Here is a 22,637-nt window from a genome sequence, read left to right as displayed (position 1 = left end):
GTAGAGCATCTGCCTGGTAAGCAGAAGGCCCCAGGTTCAATCCCCGGCATCTCCAACTAAAAAGGGCCCAGGCAAGTAGGCGTGAAGAACCTCAGCTGGAGACCCTGGAAAGCCATGAATGGGGCTGTGGCTCAGTGGCAGAGCATCTGCTTGGTAAGCAGAAGGTCCCAGGTTCAATCCCTGGCATCTCCAGCTAAAAAGGGCCCAGGCAAGTAGGTGTGAAGAACCTCAGCTGGAGACCCTGGAAAGCCATGAATGGGGCTGTGGCTCAGTGGCAGAGCATCTGCTTGGTAAGCAGAAGGTCCCAGGTTCAATCCCCGGCATCTCCAGCTAAAAAGGGTCCAGGCAAGTAGGCGTGAAAAACCTCAGCTTGGGACCCTGGAGAGCCGCTGCCAGTCTGAGTAGACAAGACTGACTTTGATGGACCGAGGGTCTGATTCAGTAGAAGGCAGCTTCATACGTTCATATGTTTTCTCCAGGGGAACTGATCTCTGTTGTTTGGAGATTGGTTGTGATTCTGGGAGATCTCCAGGCCTCACTTGGAGGTTGCCGAGCAACAGTAATGGGAGGGAATGCGATAACAGACTCATACATACAAAAAGTCTATGACTGTTGCAAACAAAAATTACTAATAATATACAGGACCGAGGTAGTATGCAGGGCTTTTCTCTTTTTTTGAGCAGGAACGTACAGAAACGAAGTTTTGGCTGGCTTGCCATCGGGGGTGTGGCCTAACATGCAAATGAATTCCCTCTGGGCCTAATATGCAAATGTGTTCCCGCTGGGCTTTTTTTGTAGAAAAATTTGCATATTAGTAATTTGCATATTAGTAATTTGTGTAGCATGCATCTCAAAATATTCAATTTTATATTTATGTCCTCTCCTTATATTCAGCTATTGATAAAGACTAATACGTTACCACTCAATATACACATCACTTTCTAAGAATTTTTACAACAGGAGCCCCAAATCCTCGTAGAAGTAGTATTCATCAACTTCACCGATTTGCGCTGACGTAGTCTGTTGAGCAACTCACAGGTAACAGTCCTCTTCAATAGAGGAAATAAGCCCAGTTACACAACCATCCGCAGAAATGATTTTTGTATTTCGAATGATGTCATCCCCAGTCAAACAATCCCCAGTCCAGGCCAACGAGCCTGTCGATTTGTAGTGGGTTTCCCATAGCTTTGTCCAGGACAGGACCTTTCAATGTTGGGGACAAGTGATTGATGGAACTGACAAGTGATTGATGCATTAGAGCAGGGCACATGGGGGTCTTTCACACAATTGTGTGGTTCTCGAAGCCCCACCCCCCCCACCCCATCAGCTGACTTGGAGAAGGCATTTATCTCTTTAAATTACTTCTCAAAGCCAAGCCAACCGGCAGCTTGGAGAATGCACTCAAAGTTGCTTTCTTTCCATCTCTCCCTCCATCTGTTTGCCTGCCTTCCTTATTTACTCCCTGCTCTCAAACATCTGATGTTCGTGTCGTGTGGCTTTCAAACGTCTGATGTCTATTCTTTGTGGCTCTTACATTATGCAAGTTCGGCCACCCCTCCGTTAGAGTGCGTTTACCAACGATGTGTGTAAACTACCTGCTTCAGTAATTCTAGGTGAAGTTGATGCATATTACATATATAAGGACTTTAGGTTCCTATTGTAAAAACACTTTGCAAGTTAACGTATTTGTCATTATAAACAGTTGAATATAAGGAGAGGGCATAAATATAATTAAATATCAAATAGATAAATAAATATAAAATATAAATAATATAAATATAAAATATTACTATATAAAACAATATAAAAATAAAATAAATATCAAATAATATTATAAAATAAATACTATAAATATAAGATATAAATAAATATCAAATAGACTATTTTGTGATACATACTACTGTATATTATTAGTCATTTGTGTTTGCGGCAGCCCTAGGCTTTTTGTATGCCGGACTTCTTTTGTAGCAGGAACTCCTTTGCCTATTAGGCCACACACCCCTAATGTAGCCAAATCCCCCAAGAGCTTACAAGGCTCTTTTTTGTAAGCTCTTGGAGGACTGGCTACATCAGGGGTGTGTGGCCTAATAGGCAAAGGAGCCCCTGCTAGAATTCCAAGCTCTTGGAGGATTGGCTACATCAGGGGTGTGTGGCCTAAAATGCAAAGGAGCTCCTGCTAGAATTCCAAGCTCTTGGGGGATTGGCTACATTGGGGGGCGTGGCCTAATATGCAAAGGAGCCCCTGCTAGAATTCCAAGCTCTTGGAGGATTGGCTACATCAGGGGTGTGTGGCCTAAAATGCAAAGGAGCTCCTGCTAGAATTCCAAGCTCTTGGGGGATTGGCTGCATTGGGGGGCGTGGCCTAATATGCAAAGGAGCCCCTGCTAGAATTCCAAGCTCTTGGAGGATTGGCTACCTCAGGGGGGTGCGGCCTAATAGGCAAAGGAGCTCCTGCTAGAATTCCACCCCTGTTTGTATGTATTAACCACTTGGAGGCTGGTAACCCCAGGGCTTTTTTGGTAGAAAAAGACCAGCAGGAACTCATTTGCATATTAGGCCACACCCACTGAAGTTACCATTGCTTCACATGCGGCTTTTTGTAGGGAAAGCACAGCAGGAACACGCTTGCGTATTAGGCCACACCCCCTGCCACCAAGCCAGCCAGAACTGCGTTCCTGGGAGTTCCTGCTCAAAAGAAGCCCTGCCTGCTACACTGTCTTTTCCCTGCCATAGAAGGTTGGGTGACCTCGGCAAACTTTGGAGAAGTCTAGAGAAGGGAAATATCTTTTGTCCTGTCAGGGACTCCGCACCAGGGGTCGTTTTGTAGAAAAATAGGTGGTGGAGCTCATCCAGGGACTGTTACGCAGCTGCACCTACTATGCAATGGGCAAGGTGGGGAGGAGGCGGGGGAACCCTCAGAAAGGCTCAGGGGCTGTGCTTAGGGTTGCCAAGTCCAATTCAAGAAATATCTGGGGACTTTGGGGGTGGAGCCAGGAGACTTTGGGGGTGGGGCCAGGAGACATTAGGGGTGGAGCCAGGAGATGTTAGGGATGGAGTCAAGATCAAGGCTGTGACAAGCATCATTGAACTCCAAAGGGAGTTCTGGGCCTGGCCCTCACATTTAAAAGGACGGCATTTAAAAGCCTTCCTTCTTTTGGAACTCATAGAATTGGACCCCCTGGTGCAATCTTTTTGAAACTTGGGGGGTATTTTGGGGAGAGGCACTAGATGCCATACTGAGCATTTGGTGCCTCTACCCCAAAAAACAGCCCCCCCAGAGCCGCAGATACCCGCGGATCAATTCTCCATGATTTTCTAGGGGAATAAATCTCCATAGGGAATAATAGAGTTCCCAGAAGACATTTCCCTCCCCTTCTCCTGTTTTCTGACAACCCTGAAGCGGGGGGAGGGCCTCCAAACCAGGGGATCCTCTGCCCCCACCTGGGGATTAGCAACCCTAACTGCGCTTCTGTGAGCTCCTGCTGAATCCGAGGTCTGCTCGGCACCCTTGTTCTTTCTCTGAAATACTCCACCCTTTTTCTCTCTTCCTCCCCCCAATTCCACGTGCATGCACAGCTGTTGATCCCGCATACCCGATACACGCTCCACATCAACGTTCTTGGCAGAGTTCGTCTCTTCGGCCCCGGGGGGCTGATTGATGAGGTAAGCGCGATCGAACCAATCAGAGATGTTTGCGCACTAGAAGGAACCGGACGCCATCGAAGCACCCAAAGTGAGATCAGGGGAATAACTCCTATCTTGGGGCAGCACAGAGATAGGCGATGCCAAGATCTCATTACACCACCCATGTGTCATCCCTCAACTCGTGTCTCCCTTTTGGCCCTTGTTAAGATAAGCCCCGTGGCGCAGAGCGGTAAAGCTGCAGTACTGCAGTCGGAGCCCTCTGCTCACGACCTGAGTTCAATCCCAGCGGAAGCTGGTTCAGGTAGCCGGCTCAGGTTGACTCAGTCTTCCATCCTTCCGAGGTTGGTAAATTGAGTACCCAGCTTGCTGGGGGGGAAGTGTAAAAGACTGAGGAAGGCAATGAGAAACCACCCCATAAAAAGTCTGCCGTGAAAACATTGTGAAAGCAACGTCACGCCAGAGTTGAAAACGACTGGTGCTTGCGCAGGGGGACTACCTTTACCTTTTTAAGATAAGGAGAGAGAGGAGTGGAGTCATATTACATTGGTATAAAGATACTAACGGGAAAGCTGACCTTCCGCCTTATCCATTCCTGCTGATAAGGAAAATGTTTGTCCAGCGGGAGCCAAACGAGTGATACAGCAGTGCGTCAAGCAATTGACGATGTTTGGCAGCTTTTTTTTTTTTTAATCAGCAAATGGAGAGAGAGTGCGATCACATATGACGGAATTTAAAAATCTGTTTCTTCTTTTTATGCACAGATAACATTTTTTTTCATGCAAAAGCTAAGGTCTCTAGCAGGCAAAGTGCGGGATGGGCCTTTAAAATGGCATGGTTACAAGTCCCCTTGATGTTTAATTACCTTATACGCCACGGGGTAGATCAAATGATGGCCGACGAACAGGCACTTGCAGACAAAACACGGGGACCTGGTACGCTTGTTCCGTCATTACATAAGGACAAAAGGAAATCCTTCTTTTAAAAGGAATTAAAATTTGGGTTTCTCTTCCGAAGAATGTAGCAACTATCAAAATTGTAATCTTAAATTGTGTTTTGGTTGATCGTTAGCCATCCTGAGTCCACTTTGAGAGCAAGTTTGGTGTAGTGGTTAAGTGTGTGGACTCTTATCTGGGAGAACTGGGTTTGATTCCCCACTCCTCTGCTTGCAGCTGCTAGCATGGCCTTGGGTCAGCCATAGCTCTGGCAGAGGTTGTCCTTGAAAGGGCAGCTGCTGAGAGAGCCCTCTCAATCCCACCCACCTCACAGGGTGTCTGTTGTGCGGGAGGAAGGTAGAGGAGATTGTGAGCCGCTCTGAGACTCTTCGGAGTGGAGGGCGGGATATAAATCCAATATCTTCATCTACCTCACAGGGTGTCTGTTGTGGGGGAGGAAGGGAAAGGAGATTGTGAGCTGCTCTGAGACTCTCCGGAGTGGAGGGTGGGATATAAATCCAATATCTTCTTCATCTTTGGGATTTTGTGATGGAGGTGAGGCTGGAACTGGGACAGGGTTGCCAACTCCGGGCTGGAAAATTCCTGGAGATCTGGGAGGTGGAGCCCCAGGTGTTCAGGGTTTGGGGATGGAGGGGGGGGCTCAGCATGGAGTCCACTTCCATTTCCTCCAGGGAAAGTAGAGCTCTTGCTGCAATTCAGGGGGGGGGCGGTCTCCAGGCCCCACCTGGAGGTTGGCAACCCTAAATCAAGGGTTTCCTGCTCCATAGCCAGGTTGTTTCAGAGTCCCACTCGCCTCCCTCTTGCACTGTCATGTGTCACCGTGCAGCTCTGCTCCAACCGTGTCTTTCTTTGCAGGCCACTGCCACGGGCTTCCACGGCCTGTCCTATCTGCTGGCCAAGGGCCTTTCCACCTTAACCTATTCCACCCTTTGCCTCCCTGATGACCTCAGGGACAGGGGGGTCGAATCCCTGCCCAACTACTACTACAAGGAGGACGGCATGAAGCTCTGGGAAGCGATCCACAGGTGCGAGGCAGGCGGGAGGGAAAGGGCGGCCCAGAAGGCAAGGCTTGCCCTGAGAGCCAGCAGAAGGCCTGTTATCTCTTGGAGCAAGGTGTTCATTGGCTCTCGGGGTCTTAGTGGACCAATCGCTGAACATGAGTCAACAGTGTGATGCGGCGGCTAAAAAGGCCAATGCAATTTTGGGCTGTACCAACAGGAGTATAGTGTCCAGATCACATGAAGCGATGGTATCACTTTACTCTGCTCTGGTAAGACATCACCTGGAGTGTTGTGTTCAGTTTTGGGCACCACATTTTAAGGAGGATATAGACAAGCTGGAATGGGTCCAGAGGAGGGCGACAAAGATGGTGAGGGGTCAGGAGACCAAGTGCTATGAAGAAAGGCTGAAGGAGCTGGGCATGTTTAGCCTGGAAAGGAGGCAGCTGAGAGGTGATAGGATCACCATCTTCAAGTACTTGAAGGGCTGTTATCTAGAGGATGGTACAGAACTATCTCCCTGACCCGAAGGACGCCTGACTTGCCTCAACCAAGGCCACGGCCTTTTCGGCCTTGGCCCCAACCTGGTGGAATCAGCTCCCTTTAGAGATCCGGGCCCTTGCTGAATTGTTACCTTTCTGGAGGGCCTGCAAAATGGAGCTATTCCGCCAGGCCTTTAGTTGAGGCAGCAGATGTCCTATTCCATTGGCTGCCCCTATGCTACGGCACCATCTCTGCTGTAATATGAATTTTACTCTGTCTACTGTTTTAGACTCTCAGTTTATAGAACAGGTGCCCAACTGAGCCACTATTTATTGATAACCTATTATGATTTATCACAGGGGTGGCCAACGATAGCTCTCCAGAGGTTTTTTGCCTACAACTCCCAGGTGCCACCACCAAGAAGGTCTCTAGATCTGGTCTCCACGCACCTAACCTTTGGAAATGCAAAGAACCCAAGCTGGCTTCAGGCAATTGTTTTAGAGCAGGTGTGGCCAACGGTAGCTCTCCAGATGTTTTTTGCCTACAACTCCCATCAGCCCCAGCCAGCATGGCCAATCGCTGGGGCTGATGGGAGGTGTAAGCAAAAAACATCTGGAGAGCTACCGTTGGCCACCCCTGATCTATCAGACTGTATCGATCACATTGGATCACATAACTGTTGCTTTATTTAGAATGTTGGCATCCGCCCTGAGCGTGTTTTGGGAGAGAGCGGAATATAAATTGCCTAAATAAATAAAGGTACAGCCCCCGTGGCGCAGAATGGTAAAGCTGCAGTACTGCAGTCGAACTCTCTGCTCACGACCTGAGTTCGATCCCGGTGGAAGCTGAGTTCAAGGTTGACTCAGCCTTCCATCCTTCCGAGGTCGGTCAAATGAGCACCCAGCTTGCTGGGGTGGAGGGGTGGGGAAGCGTAGATGACTGGGGAAGGCAATGGCAAACCACCCCGTAAAAAGTCTGCCGTCAAAACGTCATGATGCGACGTCGCCTCAGAGTTGGAAATGAGTGGTGCTTGCACGGGGGACTACCTTTTAAACAAACAAATATACATATACCCCTCCCCCTCCTCTCTGCTGCCTACTGGGAGCAAGCTCAGCCCCGGCAGGGTCACAATGCCTGCCCCAGGGCACTGCTCCAAGTGATGGTAGTTCTCGCCTGGACGTCTCTGGGATTTACAACTGATCCCCAGAGTTAGGGTTGCCAAGTCCAATTTAAGAAATATCTGGGGACTTTGGAGGTGGAGCCAGGAGACATTGGGCTGGAGCCAAGATCAAGGCTGTGACAAGCATCACTGAACTCCAAAGGGCGCTCTGGCCATCACATTTAAAGGGACGGCACACCTTTCCAATGCCTTCCTTCCGTAGGAAATAATGAAGGATAGGGGCACCTTCTTTTGGGGCTCATAGAATTGGACCCCCCTGGTCCAATCATTTTGAAACTTGGGAGATATTTTGGGGAGAGGCATTAGATGCTGTACTGAAAATTTGGAGCCTCTACCCCAAAAAACAGCCTTCCCCGAGCCCCAGATACCCGCGGATCAATTCTCCATGATTTTCTATGGGAATAAATCTCTATAGGGAATAATAGAGTTCCCCGCAGACATTTCCCTCCCCTCCCCCCGCTTTCTGATGACTCTGAAGCGGGGGGAGGGCCTCCAAACCGGGGGATCCCCCGCCCTCACCTGGGAATTGGCAACCCTACCCAGAGTACAGAAATCTGGACAATGGACTCTACAGTATTGTACCCTGACGATGGCACTTTTAACGACTACGCCACACCGGCTCTCCCAGAAGTGACAGACTTACACACCCAGGCTCTCTCTACTCTCCCAGGATGACTGTCCCTTCTCTCTCCCCCTTCCTTTCTCTCATTCTCTCTACAGCTTCGTGTCTGGAATCGTCTGTCTTTATTACCCGGATGATATTTCTGTGAGGGAAGATCCAGAGCTTCAGGCCTGGGTGGCGGAGATTTTTGACAAAGGCCCTCTTGGGAGAGAGTCCTCTGGTAATATCCATTTCTGTCCCCCCCCCCCCTCCCTGCCCAACCTTCCACAAAGCTATCCAGAATTGCCTACAGCCGTTGATGGGAGGGCAGGGGGCCAACTGAGTGGGCAAAGCCATTTACCCCTTCTCTGTCCCCCCCCCCCCCCTGCAGGCTTCCCTTCACGTCTGGAGACTATCGGTGAGTTAACCAAGTTTCTCACCATGGTGATTTTCACGGGCTCTATCCGCCACGCCAGCGTCAACAATGGCCAGGTTAGGGGGCTCCCTTATTTGTTTTCCAGCCCCTTTTCTCATCAGGTTGTGGTGTTCCCTCCCACCCTACAAGCCAAAATACACAATCTGCATGAAATGATTCAGTTCACTGGTGCCCAACCTGTAGTCACGTATACCTTCCCTTATTCTCTAGTTTGACTTTGGAGCCTGGATGCCCAACTACCCGTCGTCCATGAGAAAGCCACCACCTAAAACCAAGGGTAGCGCATCTTTTGGGAGCATCCTAGAGACCTTGCCAGATGTTAGCACAACCTGTCGATCGTTGCTAATCCTTTGGCTACTCAGCAAAGAACCCGGAGACAGGGTAAGAAAGAACTTGGAAGGAAGGGACCAGGGTGGGTATCTGAAGGACTGTCTTCTCTCATACATTCCTGCCAGGGGAAACTAAAATCGGGAGACAACCTCTTGATTGTCCTGTTGACCAAAAGAGCTGGTCTGATGGGCAAACAAGACAGGGCCTTTTCAATGACAGCCCCATGATTTCAAAACAACCTCCCTATGGAGGTGTGCCTGGCCCCCTTACTCTGATCTTCAGGAGGCAGCTGAAGGCCATTTTGTTCATGACAGCATTTTATTAGTTCTTCTGCTTACGAAAAGTTTTTAATTTACTGATTTTCAACTAGCGGTTTTAATGTATTTTATCGTTGTTTTCATCATAAACCACCTTGAGCTCTATTTAAACCAATGGTTTAAATAGATGAGAACTGGGTTGGACCTACAAGTTACTGAAGATCAAAACTCTTCTCTAGAAAGAGAAATTCCAAAAATCTTCTAGCTACCAGTGCAAAAAAACCCGAGCTTTCCACTTCAACCCTGTCAAGCATTGGTATTTCGAATAACCAAGCTTTGTTTAAATCAAAGACTCTTTTTATTGATAATCCAATACTTGCTCCAAGAAACGATACCTTGGAAGTGATACAGAGCCTCACACGGTAAGGAATCTTAAAGATTACTTCAAAGGGAACGCAGCAGATAGCTTCAAAAGCATAACATACAGAAGTAAATTGCAGGGTAAGTTCAAAGGGTACGATCAACTATTCATTTGGTTACTACTACATCTCCTAGTTCCCACACATTCTTGGTTTACTGATAAGGCATATGGATGGGAGCTGGTGGGAGAGGCAAATCACTTACAAAGACAAGGTTACTTGCATATTCTGAATCCTTTAGGATTACCAGCAACGAGGAGGCTTTGAAGAGCAGTTTTATGCAGAGGGGAAATACAGAAAGGAAAAGGGGGGTCAATACTACAAGTCGATTCAATAACCAAAAATATCATGCTTGACAACCTCCCCCCCCCCCCCAAAAAAAAAAACGTTTAGTATTTTATTATATCCATACTGCACCTTTCCTTCAAGGAGCAGAAAAGACTAAGACCTATTTCCCACTCACCTTACACTGCTCTCACACTCCTCTTCTCTTCTGAGCAGGGCTTCCATTCGATTTCACACTATCTGCCCCAGGGCTGCAACTAGCGTTGGCTTTTTCGTGCAGCAAACGAAAACCTCTAAAACCCAGTTTCTGTTTGCCGTGCAAAAAAAGCCAAAGCTAGCTGCAGCCCCGGGGCAGATAGTGTGAAATCGGACGGAAGCCCCATGGAGAAGAGAAGAGAAACGTGAGAGCGGCATAAGGCGAGTGGGAAATAGGTCGAAGAGTCCAGCAGCACCTTAAAGACTAATAAAATTTGTGGTAGGATATGAGCTTTTGTGAGTCACGGCTCACTTCTTCAGATGTCTGAAGATATTTGGAAATATGTCTTCCCAGAGGCCCCTGGGTTGCCATCTTGCTGAACATTCCACAGAAGAAGAACCGAAGTGGGTTATGAGCTTTCACGGGTCACTAGTCACTTCTTCAGATATTTGAGGAAGTGACCCGTGTCTCACAAAAGCTTCTCCCCTGCCGCAAATTTTGTTAGTCTTTCAGGGGCTCCTGGATTCTTGGCTCTTTCCTACTGCTACAGACAAATTAACACGCCCGCCCGTCTTGATCTATCTTCCTTCAAGGAGTACTAGCCGAGTCTCACCAGCAGGACAGAAAACCCTAATTTCACATCCGGGGCTCTTGCTACTTCAAAAGTTGCATGACTAGATTTTGAAAGCTGTTTCCTTCAACTGAAACATACCCTTTCCAGGGCTTCTTTTGAGCAGGAACATACAGGAATGCAGCTCCAGCTGGCTTGGTGCCAGAGGGTGTGGCCTAATGTGCAAATAAGGGAGTCTCAGAGCGGCTCACAATCTCCTTTACCTTCCTCCCCCACAATAGACACTCTGTGAGGTAGATGAAGATATTGGATTTATATCCCGCCCTCCACTCCAAAGAGTCTCATAGCAGCTCACAATCTCCTTTCCCTTCCTCCCCCACAACAGACACTCTGTGAGGTAGATGAAGATATTGGATTTATATCCCGCCCTCCACTCCAAAGAGTCTCATAGCAGCTCACAATCTCCTTTCCCTTCCTCCCCCACAGCAGACACCCTGTGAGGTAGATGAAGATATTGGATTTATATCCCGCTCTCCACTCTGAAGAGTCTCAGAGCGGCTCACAATCTCCTTTACCTTCCTCCCCCACAACAGACACCCTGTGAGGTAGATGAAGATATTGGATTTATATCCTGCCCTCCACTCCGAAGAGTCTCAGAGCGGCTCACAATCTCCTTTCCCTTCCTCCCCCACAACCCACACCCTGTGAGGTGGATGGGGCTGGAGAGGGCTCTTACAGCAGCTGCCCTTTCAAGGACAACCTCTGCCAGGGCTATGGCTGACCCAAGGCCATGCTAGCAGGTGCAAGTGGAGGAGTGGGGAATCAAACCCGGTTCTCCCAGATAAGAGTCCGCACACTTAACCACTACACCAAAGAAACAAAGGTAGAGCCAATTTGGTGTAGTGGTTAAGTGTGCGGTTTGATTCTCCACTCCTCCACTTGCAGCTGCTGGAATAGCCTTGGGTCAGCCATAGCTCTCACAGAGCTGTCTTTGAAAGGGCAGCTTCTGTCAGATCTCTCTCAGCCCCACCCACCTCCTAGGGTGTCTGTTGTCGGGGGGAAGGTAAAGGAGGTTGTGACCACTCTGAGATTCAGAGCATAGGGTGGGATATAAATCCAATATTATCATCATTATCAATGAAAATGAGATGAAGTCAATATACAACAGTTTCTCTTCTTCTTTTCCCAGAATCCCCTGGGTTGCTATCCTGCTGAACATTTCACAGAAGAAAAACCAAAGCGGGTCATTGCAGCTTTTCAGAAACGCCTGGCCCAGATCTCCAAAGAAATTGACGAGAGGAACCGGCAATTGCCCCTCCCATATAACTACCTCAACCCACCAGAAATTGAGAACAGCACATCCATATAATTATGTAGACTTCGAGCCTGCTCCATAAAGAGGCTCCTTGATGTCGGGAATTGCCTCAAGTGGTGGGGAACCTCAAATGATGATAGAAGCCAAGATGGCAGGAGAAAATTATTACGGGGTTCCCAAGGGACTCGACTTCAAAAGGGCCGATGTTCTCTGGCTGTCAGTTTGCATGCTGTATAGTATTTATTGCTTTTGGAGTTGAAATGCTCCTCAGACGAATGAAATATCTCAGGATTTGGGTGCCAAAACGGACAGCAGTGGTCAGAAACACAGGCCTTTGCCAAGCGACAAAGAAAGCCAGCTTGGTCATTGTGGGGAAATGTTTTTGCAAGCCCTGTTTCTGCCCATGTAGGAGTTCCACAGCCGCCCCAGGTCTCTGCCTGGCAAAGTCTCTCTCCTGCTACTCCCATTGCCTTCCGCTTCTCTTGGGCAGCCACCAACTGGCTATTAAGACGAAGACCGTAGATTTATACCCCACCCTTTCTGAATCAGGCTCTCAGAGCAGCTTACAATCTCCTTTATCTTCCTCCCCCACAACACTGTGAGGTAGGTGGGGCTGAGAGAGCTCTCGGAAGCCGCTCTTTCAAGGACAGCTCTGTTTTCAAAAAGTTTTATTAGTTTCAAAAGAAAAAAGACAGGGATAGGGGATTGGGAAATAGGAAATACAATACATTCCGGTATTATTTTACCTAGAAATACTTTCAAAAATTTTAATTCTACAGTAACTTCTTATCATAAATTGTCCTCTACTATTTTTGTCTCAACTACACCAACTCCATTTCACATTTTATAGCATACTCCTTTTGTTGAAATTATCCAATAATTTTGAAAGTTCCAATAGGGACAAGTGTTATAATATAGAGTACAGGGAAAAGAGAAAAAATAAGTTCATATCAGAGAATCTTAAGAGTCTTGATTATCTAACCAGGCATAGAATTTAATCCAATATTTTCTTGCTTCTTCTTTAGATTTCCCAGTTAACAGCTGGGCTTAAAAGTCCAACTCCGCTGTTTCCAAAACCTTTCCCACGAAGTCCATTTTTGTGGGAATTTCCTGAGACTTCCATCTTTGCTCAAGGACAGCTCTGTGAGAGCTCTGGCTGACTCAAGGCCATTCCAGCAGCTGCAAGTGGAAGAGTGGGGAATCAAACCCGGTTCTCCCAGATAAGAGTCCGTACACTTAACCACTACACCAAACTGGCTCTCATTATTATCCTCTCTTAAGAGTATCTCCTGCTGAAGGACTAGTACCCCAGCACTCTTCCTTGGGTTGCTGTTTAAAGACTCTGCTTCAGTTTTGCTTCTCCTGTTTTTGTTAGCTAATGCAGGGACGAACAAACAAACTTGTGTGCTGTGGGTTTGAAAGGATCAACAGTCACCCCCTCCCCTTGTTTCCCTCCCCCCTCTTTAAGCATTGCCAAATGTTTGATGCGTTCACCAGACACATCGGCATTCAAAACGTCAAGAGATTTAATAAAGAGGAAACGCGCACGCAGCGTTCTGAAATTATAATGGAATGAGCAAAGATCAAAAGAAAGCCATTTAAATGCAATCCTCTAATCCTAATGCCCTGCATATTCTACAAGATGACACATTAATACTGGAACGGGCTGTCCAGTGTTTGCCGTTACAAGTATTCCAGTATGTTCTCATTGTGGAACAAGCATGCTGCGGCCTGAAGGCCCTTTCTACCCGCTCTCTACGGTTTTCCCAACACGGTGAAAAGGCTTTTCTTCCTTTCTTAGGTAACCACTGCCACCACCTGACCTTGGTAAGGAATCGCCCCCTGGGAGGCTCCGAACTCCCAGCTAGGGTTGCCGATTCCCGGGCGGGAGAAAAGTATTTCAACGAGAGAATCACGGGAAGATTGAAACCAAAACAAAGAACCATGATGAAATTAATGAAAAACAAAATGCAAACCAATTAAAAAAAAACTTATTTAAATGTAAGCTTTCAAAATAGTGATAATCACAACACAATTTAACAATGAAATTGCTGAGCAGTCAGGTTAAAACGGATAAAAGGAAGTCCTTCTTCACCCCAAGGCTGATTAACATGTGGAATTCACTGCCACAGGAGGTGGTGGCGGCTACAAGCATAGCCAGCTTCAAGAGGGGATTGGATAAAAATATGGAGCAGAGGTCCATCAGTGGCTATTAGCCACAGTATATATATATGTGTGTGTGTGTATATATATATATATATGTGTGTGTGTGTGTGTGTATAAACACACACACACATATATTGACCACTGTGTGACACAGAGTGTTGGACTGGATGGGCCACTGGCCTGATCCAACATGGCTACTCTTATGTTCTTATGTGACACGGAGTGTTGGACTGGATGGGCCACTGGCCTGATCCAACATGGCTTCTCTTATGTTCTTATGTGACACAGAGTGTTGGACTGGATGGGCCATTGGCCTGATCCAACCTGGCTTCTCTTATGTTCTTATGTGACACGGAGTGTTGGACTGGATGGGCCACTGGCCTGATCCAACATGGCTTCTCTTATGTTCTTATGTGACACAGAGTGTTGGACTGGATGGGCCACTGGCCTGATCCAATGTGGCTTCTCTTATGTTCTTATGTGACACAGAGTGTTGGACTGGATGGGCCAATGGCCTGATCCAACGTGGCTTCTCTTATGTTCTTATGTGACACAGAGTGTTGGACTGGATGGGCCACTGGCCTGATCCAACATGGCTTCTCTTATGTTCTTATGTGACACGGAGTGTTGGACTGGATGGGCCACTGGCCTGATCCAACATGGCTACTCTTATGTCCAAGTTTTAAAAAGTTTGGACTGAGGGGTCCCATTCTATGAGCGCCCAAAGAAAGTGCCCCTATCCTTCATTATTTCCAGTGGAGGGAAGGCATTTAAAAGGTGTGCAGTTCCTTTAAAGGTGACGGCCAGAACTCCCTTTGGAGTTCAATTATGCTTGTCACAACCTTTCTCCTGGCTCCATCCCCAAAATCTCTTGGCTCCACCCCTAAAGTCCCCAGACATTTCTTGAATTGTACTTGGCAACTACTCCCAGCTTCTCTTAGAAATTCTGAGGCTTTGCTTCTGTGTCTCTTGCGGCCCAGCGCTTGGTCACCAGGCCTTGAATTCAGCAGGAGCTCACAGGAGCACAGCTTCTGAACCTTTCTGATGCCCCCCCTCCTCCCCACCTACCTCGTCCATTATATAGTAGGTGCAGCTGCATAACAATCCCTGGATTGGGAGAGCGGGCAGCCAGCCAGCCAGCCAGCAGGGGCTTTGCTACACATCCAGCAGCCCTCATTAAACCCTGGAGAAGCTCACACCACCCTTTCTCCACTTCTGATGTGATTTTGGGCAGCGGGTGGCTTGCTGGCCTCTTGCCTGGGGGGAGGGCAGCCAAGGAGAGCCCCAGGTGAGTGAGGCCTGCTTGGGCTGGCTGGATCTCTAGCCAGTCCAAGCAGGACTCACTTGCCCGGGACTCTCTGTTCCTGTGTCAGGTGACCCCTGCTGGTCACCATGGGGACTGTTTACTGCCTTGTGCATCCCTGGAGGAACAGCCACTTGCCAGCTGCCTGTCTTCCCCCGGGCGTTCCTTTGAAAATAGCACATCCAAGACAGTGGTGTTCCAAGTGATACAGAGAACCACTGCCAGCATCGAAAGTTATAAAGTATTTATTAAAAATAAAATGTCCGCAAGCAGCTGAAATGCAATTCCTCTGTCCCCATTTCTATGCATGCCCTACCAGATGTTAAAATATAGGTCAGGCTCCCTGGATGAGGAAGTTACAGATCTCTGAAGAGTGTCCAATACCTTGCAGTTTCCTTCAGCTGTCCTGCCAACCCATGGCTAATGGTCGCCTCCTCCAGAGACCTCAGTTAAGATTTCTGTTGGGCTCATCACCAAAGAAATCTTCCTCCTTGCCTCCAGGAGTTTGATCTTCTCCCTTTTATAAATCGAATAAAATATAGTAAAGTTTCCCCTCCCAATGACCTCATCAGGCCTGGTCAAGGAAGCTGTTCCTGACATCTCCAGAAATTTCCTTCCTGAAGTTTCTCTAGTATTTAATTCCTCCAGATCTCTTTTCCCTGCTTGGGAGGAGAGGGGGAGCTTGCCCATTCCATTGTCTAGACCTAAGGTGGGCTGAGGTAAGTCCGGAAAGCGACTGAACTGACTTCACCCCTTCCTGCCTGTCCTCCGGCCAGAGAGGGGGGAAACTTTAAAAATGCAGAGTGAAGGTTTTGCTCATTTCAAACCTTCAAAGAAAAAAATTGCATTTCTTCACAGTTCCATTATCGAAGTTTCACCCAGTGGGGGTTCTTCCCCCCTTTGTTCAGTAAACGGCCAAAAAGCTCTGGTGTAAGATGGATCCCGATAAGAAGTCAAGAGAGCTAAGCCCCTCACGTTCAGGGGTTTTACACTCCTTTCCCCACCTCTTATGGGTGATTACAGTATTCACAATCAACTTCACTGGAATGCCAAAGATAAAAGCTCTTCATACTAGGGTTGCCAATCCCCAGGTGGGGGCAGGGGATCCCCCAGTTTGGAGGCCCTCCCCTCGCTTCAGGGTCGTCAGACAGCGGGGGGGAGAGGAGGGAAATGTCTGCTGGGAACTCTATTATTCCCCATGGAGATTTATTCTCGTAGAAAATCATGGAGAATTGATCCGTGGGTATCTGGGGCTCTAGGGGGGCTGTTTTGGGGGGTAGAGGCACCAAATTTTCGGTATAGCATCTAGTGCCTCTCCCCAAAGTACCCCCCACATTTTGAAAAGATTGGACCAGGGGGTCCAATTCTATGAGCCCCAAAAGAAGGTGCCCCTATCCTTCATTATTTCCTATGGAAGGAAGGCATTGAAAAGGTGTGCCGTCCCTTTAAATGTGATGGCCAGAACTCCCTTTGGAGTCTTGGTTAAGATCATTAATATGCCCAATATAAAGAAAAGGTAATTCGGCTTCCCCTGGAAACTATCGCCCAATCAGCCTACTCTCCTTCTCACGTAAGCTGTTTTCTAAGCATCTTGAACGTCACCTATGAGATTGGTTAACTAAAGAAAAGATCATCGGCCCGGAACAATTTGGTTTCCTCCAAGGGAAATCTACCATTTCTCCACCCTTGTCTTCATGGCAGCTAAATATATGAAGCCTAAAAGAGGGAAATTGTGTATACCCTTTATCAATTTAAAGGGCGCTTTCGACTCAGTCACCAGAGATCTGCTGTGGGAAACGCATAACTGTTTTAATTGTTTAATTTGTTCTAATTGTTTAATTGTTCCACATCTAATGGGAGAGAGCTGCCGCCACATCTGGATCCATAGCACTTTTAGCACTAACTGCCCAGCATCTGTGCGCATGAGAGAACTATTATATGGTCTGCCTGACGGAACACCATTGTTATCTATCTGATTGTTTTATTGTTTTAATATTGTTTTGTTTACTGTCTATTTTATGCTGTTAGCTGCTTTGAGTCTGTATGGAATGGGCGGGATACAAATATAATGTAAATAAATAAATAAAAATTGTTCTGATCTTACTGGTTGTGAGCCACCCTGAACTCGGCAGGGAGGGCAGGATATAAATCCAATAAACCTAAACCTATTATACCCTATAGAGGCTGATTCCCATAGGGTATAGTGGAAAATTGACCTGTGAGTATCTGGAGCTCTAGGGGGCTATTTTTTTTAAGACAGAGCACCAAATTTTCAGCATAACATCTGGTGCCTCTCCTCAAAACACCCCCTCCAAGTTTAAAAAAAAATGGACCAGGGAGTCCACTTCTATGAACCCCCAAAGAAGGTGCCCCTATCCATTATTTCCAATTGAGGGAAAGTATTTAGAAGGTGTGTGGTCACTTTAAAAGGGATGGCCAGAGCTCCCTTTGGAGTTAAATCATGCTTGTCACACCCTTGCTCCTGGCTCCACCCCCAAAGTCTCCCGGCTTCACCCCCAAAGTCCCCAGATATTTCTTGAGTCGGACTTGGTAACCCTATTTCCATGGTGCCCGCTGACAACTTCCTAGGCACCCACCAAGTGTTTTCAGAATGTGGGCAGGGCCAGGCAGGGGCTTTTGCCCTGTCAGGCTTTTGATTGGCCATTGGAGAGGAGAGCTGATTGGCTGTGTAGATTTTAAAACACGTTGCTTCAGCGGCAGCTGCCACCACACCACAAGGATCTTTCCGCTGTGACCGAAGATAAGCTGCAGCTGCTGTTGCTCGGCGGGCTACGTCTCGGGTGGTAGTCATTTTGTGGCTACACCCACCAAGCTGCGTCAGAGTCAGGGAACGCAACTCTAACCGCGTCCAGCTGCTGCTCCTCCTTAAAACACACCATTTCCTTTCTAACTTCCCTTCACTTTTCCTTCTTTCAGTTAATATGTAATGTAATTTTCCTCCTGCATATAGGGTTGACAATCCCCAGGTGGGGGCAGGGGATCCCCCGGTTTGGAGGCCCTCCTCCTGCTTCAGGGTCATCAGAAAGCGGGGGGAGGGGAGGGAAATGTCTGCTGGGAAAATAATGGAGAATTGATGGAAAATAATGGAGAATTGATCCATGGGTATCTGGGGCTCCGGGGGGGGACTGTTTTTTTAGGTAGAGGCACCAAATTTTCAGTACAGCATCTAGTGCCTCTCCCCAAAATATCCCCCAAGTTTCAAAACGATTGGACCAGGGGGTCCAATTCTACAAGTCCCAAAAGAAGGTGCCCCTATCCTTCATTATTTCCTATGGAAGGAAGGCATTGAAAAGGTGTGCTGTCCCTTGAAATGTGATGGCCAGAACTCCCTTTGGAGTTCAATTATGCTTGTCACAGCCTTGATCTTGGCTCCACCCCTAATGTCTCCTGGCTCCACCCCCAAAGTCTCCTGGCTCCACCCCCAAAGTCCCCAGATATTTCTTAAATTGGACTTGGCAACCTTACCGGCATACCTGGGAGCTCCCCCTCCACCCTTGAATTAGGAGAGGACAGTACATTGTGGTGTGGGTGGCCCCCTCGTGTGAGGTGGGAAAAGGTGTCTCCCTTCCGGATGTGGTAAGGACAGACCTGTATCCTTGTGTCCCAGGGTCTATTTCTGCTCCTCCTGCAGTTCCCAGTTCTTGGCCTTTCTAAAGCTCAAATCCGGCCTCTCCTCTCAACAATCAGGCCCTATTTTGGTCAGAAACTCACAGGAGCAGAGCTCCGGAACATCTAAATTTTATTGTGCTCTTTCTTTCTTACCCACCCCCCCCCCCCATACTTGCTTCTGGGCTCCGTTCAACCCCCTGTGAGAATTTTGCTGAACTCTTAAGATCTGACAAACTTTCTAAGATCCCCCCCCCTCCCCACACACACACAAATAGAAAATAACCAAAACGTAAAGCAGACAGATGGAAATCTTCATCATGACATGGTGTCTACACTGGAGATAGTAATTTAAAAAAGATTATGGGAGTAAGGTTTTATTATGATAATTATAATAATATATAAGCATTTTAAGGTAGATGCTGGGCTGATATGAACATATGAAGCTGCCTTATACTGAATCAGCGGCCCCGTGACACAGAGTGGTAATGCAGTGGTACTGCAGTGCTGTGGTCTGAACTCTCTGCTCATTACCTGAGTTTGATTCTGGCGGAAGCTGGATTCAGGTAGCCAGCCCAAGGTTGACTCAGCCTTCCATCCTTCCGAGGTTGGTAAAATGAGTTCCCAGCTTGCTGGGGGGAAAGTGTAAAAGAATGGGGAAGGCAATGGCAAACCACCCCATAAAAAGTCTGCCATGAAAACATTGTGAAAGCAACATCATCCCAGAGTCAGAAACGACTGGTGCTTGCACAGGGGACCTTTCTTTTACTATACTGAATCAGACCTCCCTTGGTCCATCAAAGTCAGTCTTGTCTACTCAGACTGGCAGTGGCTCTCCAGGGTCCCAAGCTGAGGTTTTTCACGGCTGCTTGCGTGGAACCTTTTTTAGCTGGACCTGGGACCTTCTGCTTACCAAGCAGATGCTCCGCCACTGAGCCACCGCCCCTCCCCTTGAATCAGTACTGTCTACTCAGACTGGTAGTGGCTCTCCAGAGTCTCAAGCTGAGGTTTTTCACACCTACTTGCCTGGACCCTTTTTAGTTGGAGATGCCGGGGATTGAACCTGGGACCTTCTGCTTCCCAAGCAGATGGTCTGCCACTGAGCCACCGTCCCTCCCCTAATATGAACATACGAAGCTGCCTTATACTGAATCAGACCCAGGGTTCATCAAAGTCAGTATTGTCTACTCCGATTGGCAGCAGCTCTCCAGGGTCTCAAGCTGAGGTTTTTCACACCCTTTTTAGTTGGAGATGCCGGGGATTGAACCTGGGACCTTCTGCTTACCAGGCAGATGCTCTGCCACTGAGCCACCGCCCCTCCCCTTAAGTCAGTACTGTCTACTCAAACTGGTAGTGGCTCTCCAGGGTCCCAAGCTGAGGTTTTTCATGCCTATTTGCCTGGACCCTTTTTAGTTGGAGATGCCGGGGATTGAACCTGGGACCTTCTGCTTACCAGGCAGATGCTCTACCACTGGGCCACCGTCCCTCCCCAGTACACCTTCTTGTGATGTCAGGGGTATGTGGCATATTCAAATGAGTTATGCAAATAAGTTGTGCTAGGGAGCTCCAGCACCACTTTTTCTACAAAATGACCTGTCGACAAGGGATGCCCACAAAGCCAGCTGGAACTCAGCTTACTCTTCCTGGGTGGTGTGAAGTTATCACTGCAAAGTGGGTGGGGTTTTCTTGCTGAGAAAGGGTTATAATTCCTGCTCTAGACAGGTCTAACAGTGGCTGGAAATCCTTCCAGTTGCCACTCCCACTTCCAATCATTCAAGAGAAGAAATATTCTCGGCATACAGCTGAGTTGCAACATGGTTGTCTATACAGTTCGGGTGTCTACTGGAACCTACCTGGGCTCACAGACGACAGACTGGATCATACTCACTTTGGTGGGCACCAAGGGTGCCAGCCCCCAAACTTGGCTTGACAACTTTGGACCGGACTTCTACCACGGAGCGGTAAGTCATGCGTGGTACTGAATCAAAGCGCAGGTGACGCTCTTTTAGTTCAATTTATAGTGGGGGTTCAAAGAGCAAAGTGGGCGACTCGTTTTCTGTGCCCCGAAAGAGTTTGGTCTTGTTCCCTCCCTCCGGTCTTTATGGCAAACTATTTCTGCGCCCACAAGATGTTCAAAAGCAATTTGTGAAATGGGTTTGGGGACTCTACTGTTGAAAGCAGTGCCAGACTAAACCCTGTGGAGGCCCCTAGGCAGTTGAAATCTTGGGGGGAGGGCCTTGCAAATTACCTCAGAGACTAAGAGCCTCCCCACCGCCCAAGGCCCCCGCTGCAGGTACCTTCTCAAAAGCCCCTTCGACAAAGCTGTGGGGGAGAGGCAGACAGAGGCAAACCTGGCTGGCAACAATGCCAGCAGCAGCTGCACCAGGCAAGTCGGGCAAAGAGCGGCTCAGTTGCTAGCTGCGCATGCAAACTAGGAGGGCTGCAAGCAGGGGGGAAACTGGGCGGAGGGAGGAGCTGGCCCAGGGCCCCTAAAGGCGTGGGGGCCCATAGGCAAATACCTACTTGGCCTCATTGCTAATCCGGCTCTGGTTCAAAGGAAAAATGCAAAATGCAGTGAACTCGTGAAAGCCCCTAAACAAACCAAGAGGGGCGTTGTGATTTGCTTGGGCAGTTGTCTATAACCTCCTTTCCTCCCAACAGGAACCCAAAGCAGTTTACGGTACATTAAAAAATACCGAAAAGGGGGGCTTCTGAGTGGTGAGCAGGTCTCTCTTGCTCTCTCTCCCGCTCTCTGGGTCTTCCACCCAACTCTGAACTAAAAGTCCCCTGGTGCACAGCTCTGGGCACCTCTATGCTAGGGTGGCCATAATTTCTGCAGGCCAGCCAGGGACACCTTGAGGGGGGAAGGAATGTGTGTGAAGTAGTGAACAGGTCGAGATGCAGGACAGGAACCCGGAAGTGACCGACAGGCTGCTTCAGCGGGACGCTGCGCCGGCCCCCTGGGCCCCACAACGATGGGACCGATGCCACAGGGACGGGCTCGAAACACTCTATAACCCCTCAAAAGAACAGTAGTCTAGCTCGCTTCCCCCGAGCCCTGCCGCCATAAGCCTCAAGGGGGCTCATTTTGCGGCATCTCCCGGCGGGAGGGTGGCACCCGCACGGGACACATATCAAATGAAAGAGGGGGCGCAGGGCTATCAGAAATAGCCGGCGGAGGGAGTCGGGAGACCACCCCACTGGGGGATCCACATCCCGAAAGTGATGAAGGTGGCGCAGATAGAGCCAACAGAGCAAACAGGACAAAATAAATAGGCTGCATTATGCAGCACAGTCTCACTGGAATCTCACTGGAATCTGACTGGCTTTTCAGCGTTGAACCCGTTCTCTCTAGTCTTCTCACTTTGAAAAAAGTAAAAAAAGAGTTTTATTTAACTTTATTTCCCCCTTTCCCTCTCTATAAATAATCTTGGTGTTTCCGGCGGTGATATTTGGGGGATTTGGGGGGACGTCACAGGAAGTGCTGTGAAGTCACTTCCTGTTTCCGGCAGTGGCATTTGGGGGAAATGATGTCATTTGGGGGAAATGATGTCACAGGAAGTGATGTCACTTCCTGCTTCCGACAGGTGGCGCGGGGGAAATGATGTCACAGGAAGTGATGTCACTTCCTGTTTCCAGCAGATGGCGCGGGGGAATGATGTCACAGGAAGTGATGTCATTTCCTGTTTCCAGCGGTGGCATGACATCACCGGAAGTGACGTCACTTCCTGTTTCCGGCGGCGCGCGCGCGCTCCGCGTGCACACACATTCCTTCCCCCCTCAAGGTGTCCCTGGCTGGCCTGCAGAAATTATGGCCACCCTAGGCCACCCTACTCTATGCCTTAAGCACCCATAAGCAGAAGAGGAACAAC

The 22,637-nt window shown here is 48.4% G+C and overlaps 2 protein-coding genes across 3 annotated transcripts in view; both read left to right on the top strand.

The window, feature by feature from the left end:
- The window catches only part of LOC132584882 (hydroperoxide isomerase ALOXE3-like), a 32,059-nt gene extending 20,298 nt beyond the window's left edge, over nt 1-11,761 (top strand). Inside the window, exons 9-14 of one of the 2 annotated variants that reach the window (XM_060256842.1) lie at nt 3,577-3,663; nt 5,454-5,623; nt 7,980-8,101; nt 8,252-8,352; nt 8,507-8,677; nt 11,544-11,761. In XM_060256842.1, coding sequence (XP_060112825.1) covers nt 3,577-3,663; nt 5,454-5,623; nt 7,980-8,101; nt 8,252-8,352; nt 8,507-8,677; nt 11,544-11,723 — 831 coding nt within the window. In that variant the 3' untranslated portion in view covers nt 11,724-11,761. Of the gene's footprint in view, nt 1-3,576; nt 3,664-5,453; nt 5,624-7,979; nt 8,102-8,251; nt 8,353-8,506; nt 8,678-11,543 lie in introns of those variants that run through there. The other variant, XM_060256843.1, reaches the window with a different exon arrangement.
- An 8,726-nt stretch (nt 11,762-20,487) lies between these two features.
- LOC132584886 (hydroperoxide isomerase ALOXE3-like) overlaps nt 20,488-22,637 on the top strand; it is a 38,987-nt gene continuing 36,837 nt past the window's right edge. The window contains exon 1 of the mRNA XM_060256847.1: nt 20,488-20,726. Within this exon, the coding sequence (XP_060112830.1) occupies nt 20,580-20,726 (147 nt within the window). The 5' untranslated portion in view covers nt 20,488-20,579. The remainder of the gene's footprint in view (nt 20,727-22,637) is intronic.

This window comes from Heteronotia binoei, chromosome 15, assembly GCF_032191835.1.
Source record: "Heteronotia binoei isolate CCM8104 ecotype False Entrance Well chromosome 15, APGP_CSIRO_Hbin_v1, whole genome shotgun sequence".
Lineage (NCBI taxonomy): Eukaryota > Metazoa > Chordata > Lepidosauria > Squamata > Gekkonidae > Heteronotia > Heteronotia binoei.
Note: the sequence above shows the minus strand (reverse complement) of the source record. Positions and strands in the feature narration are given on the sequence as shown.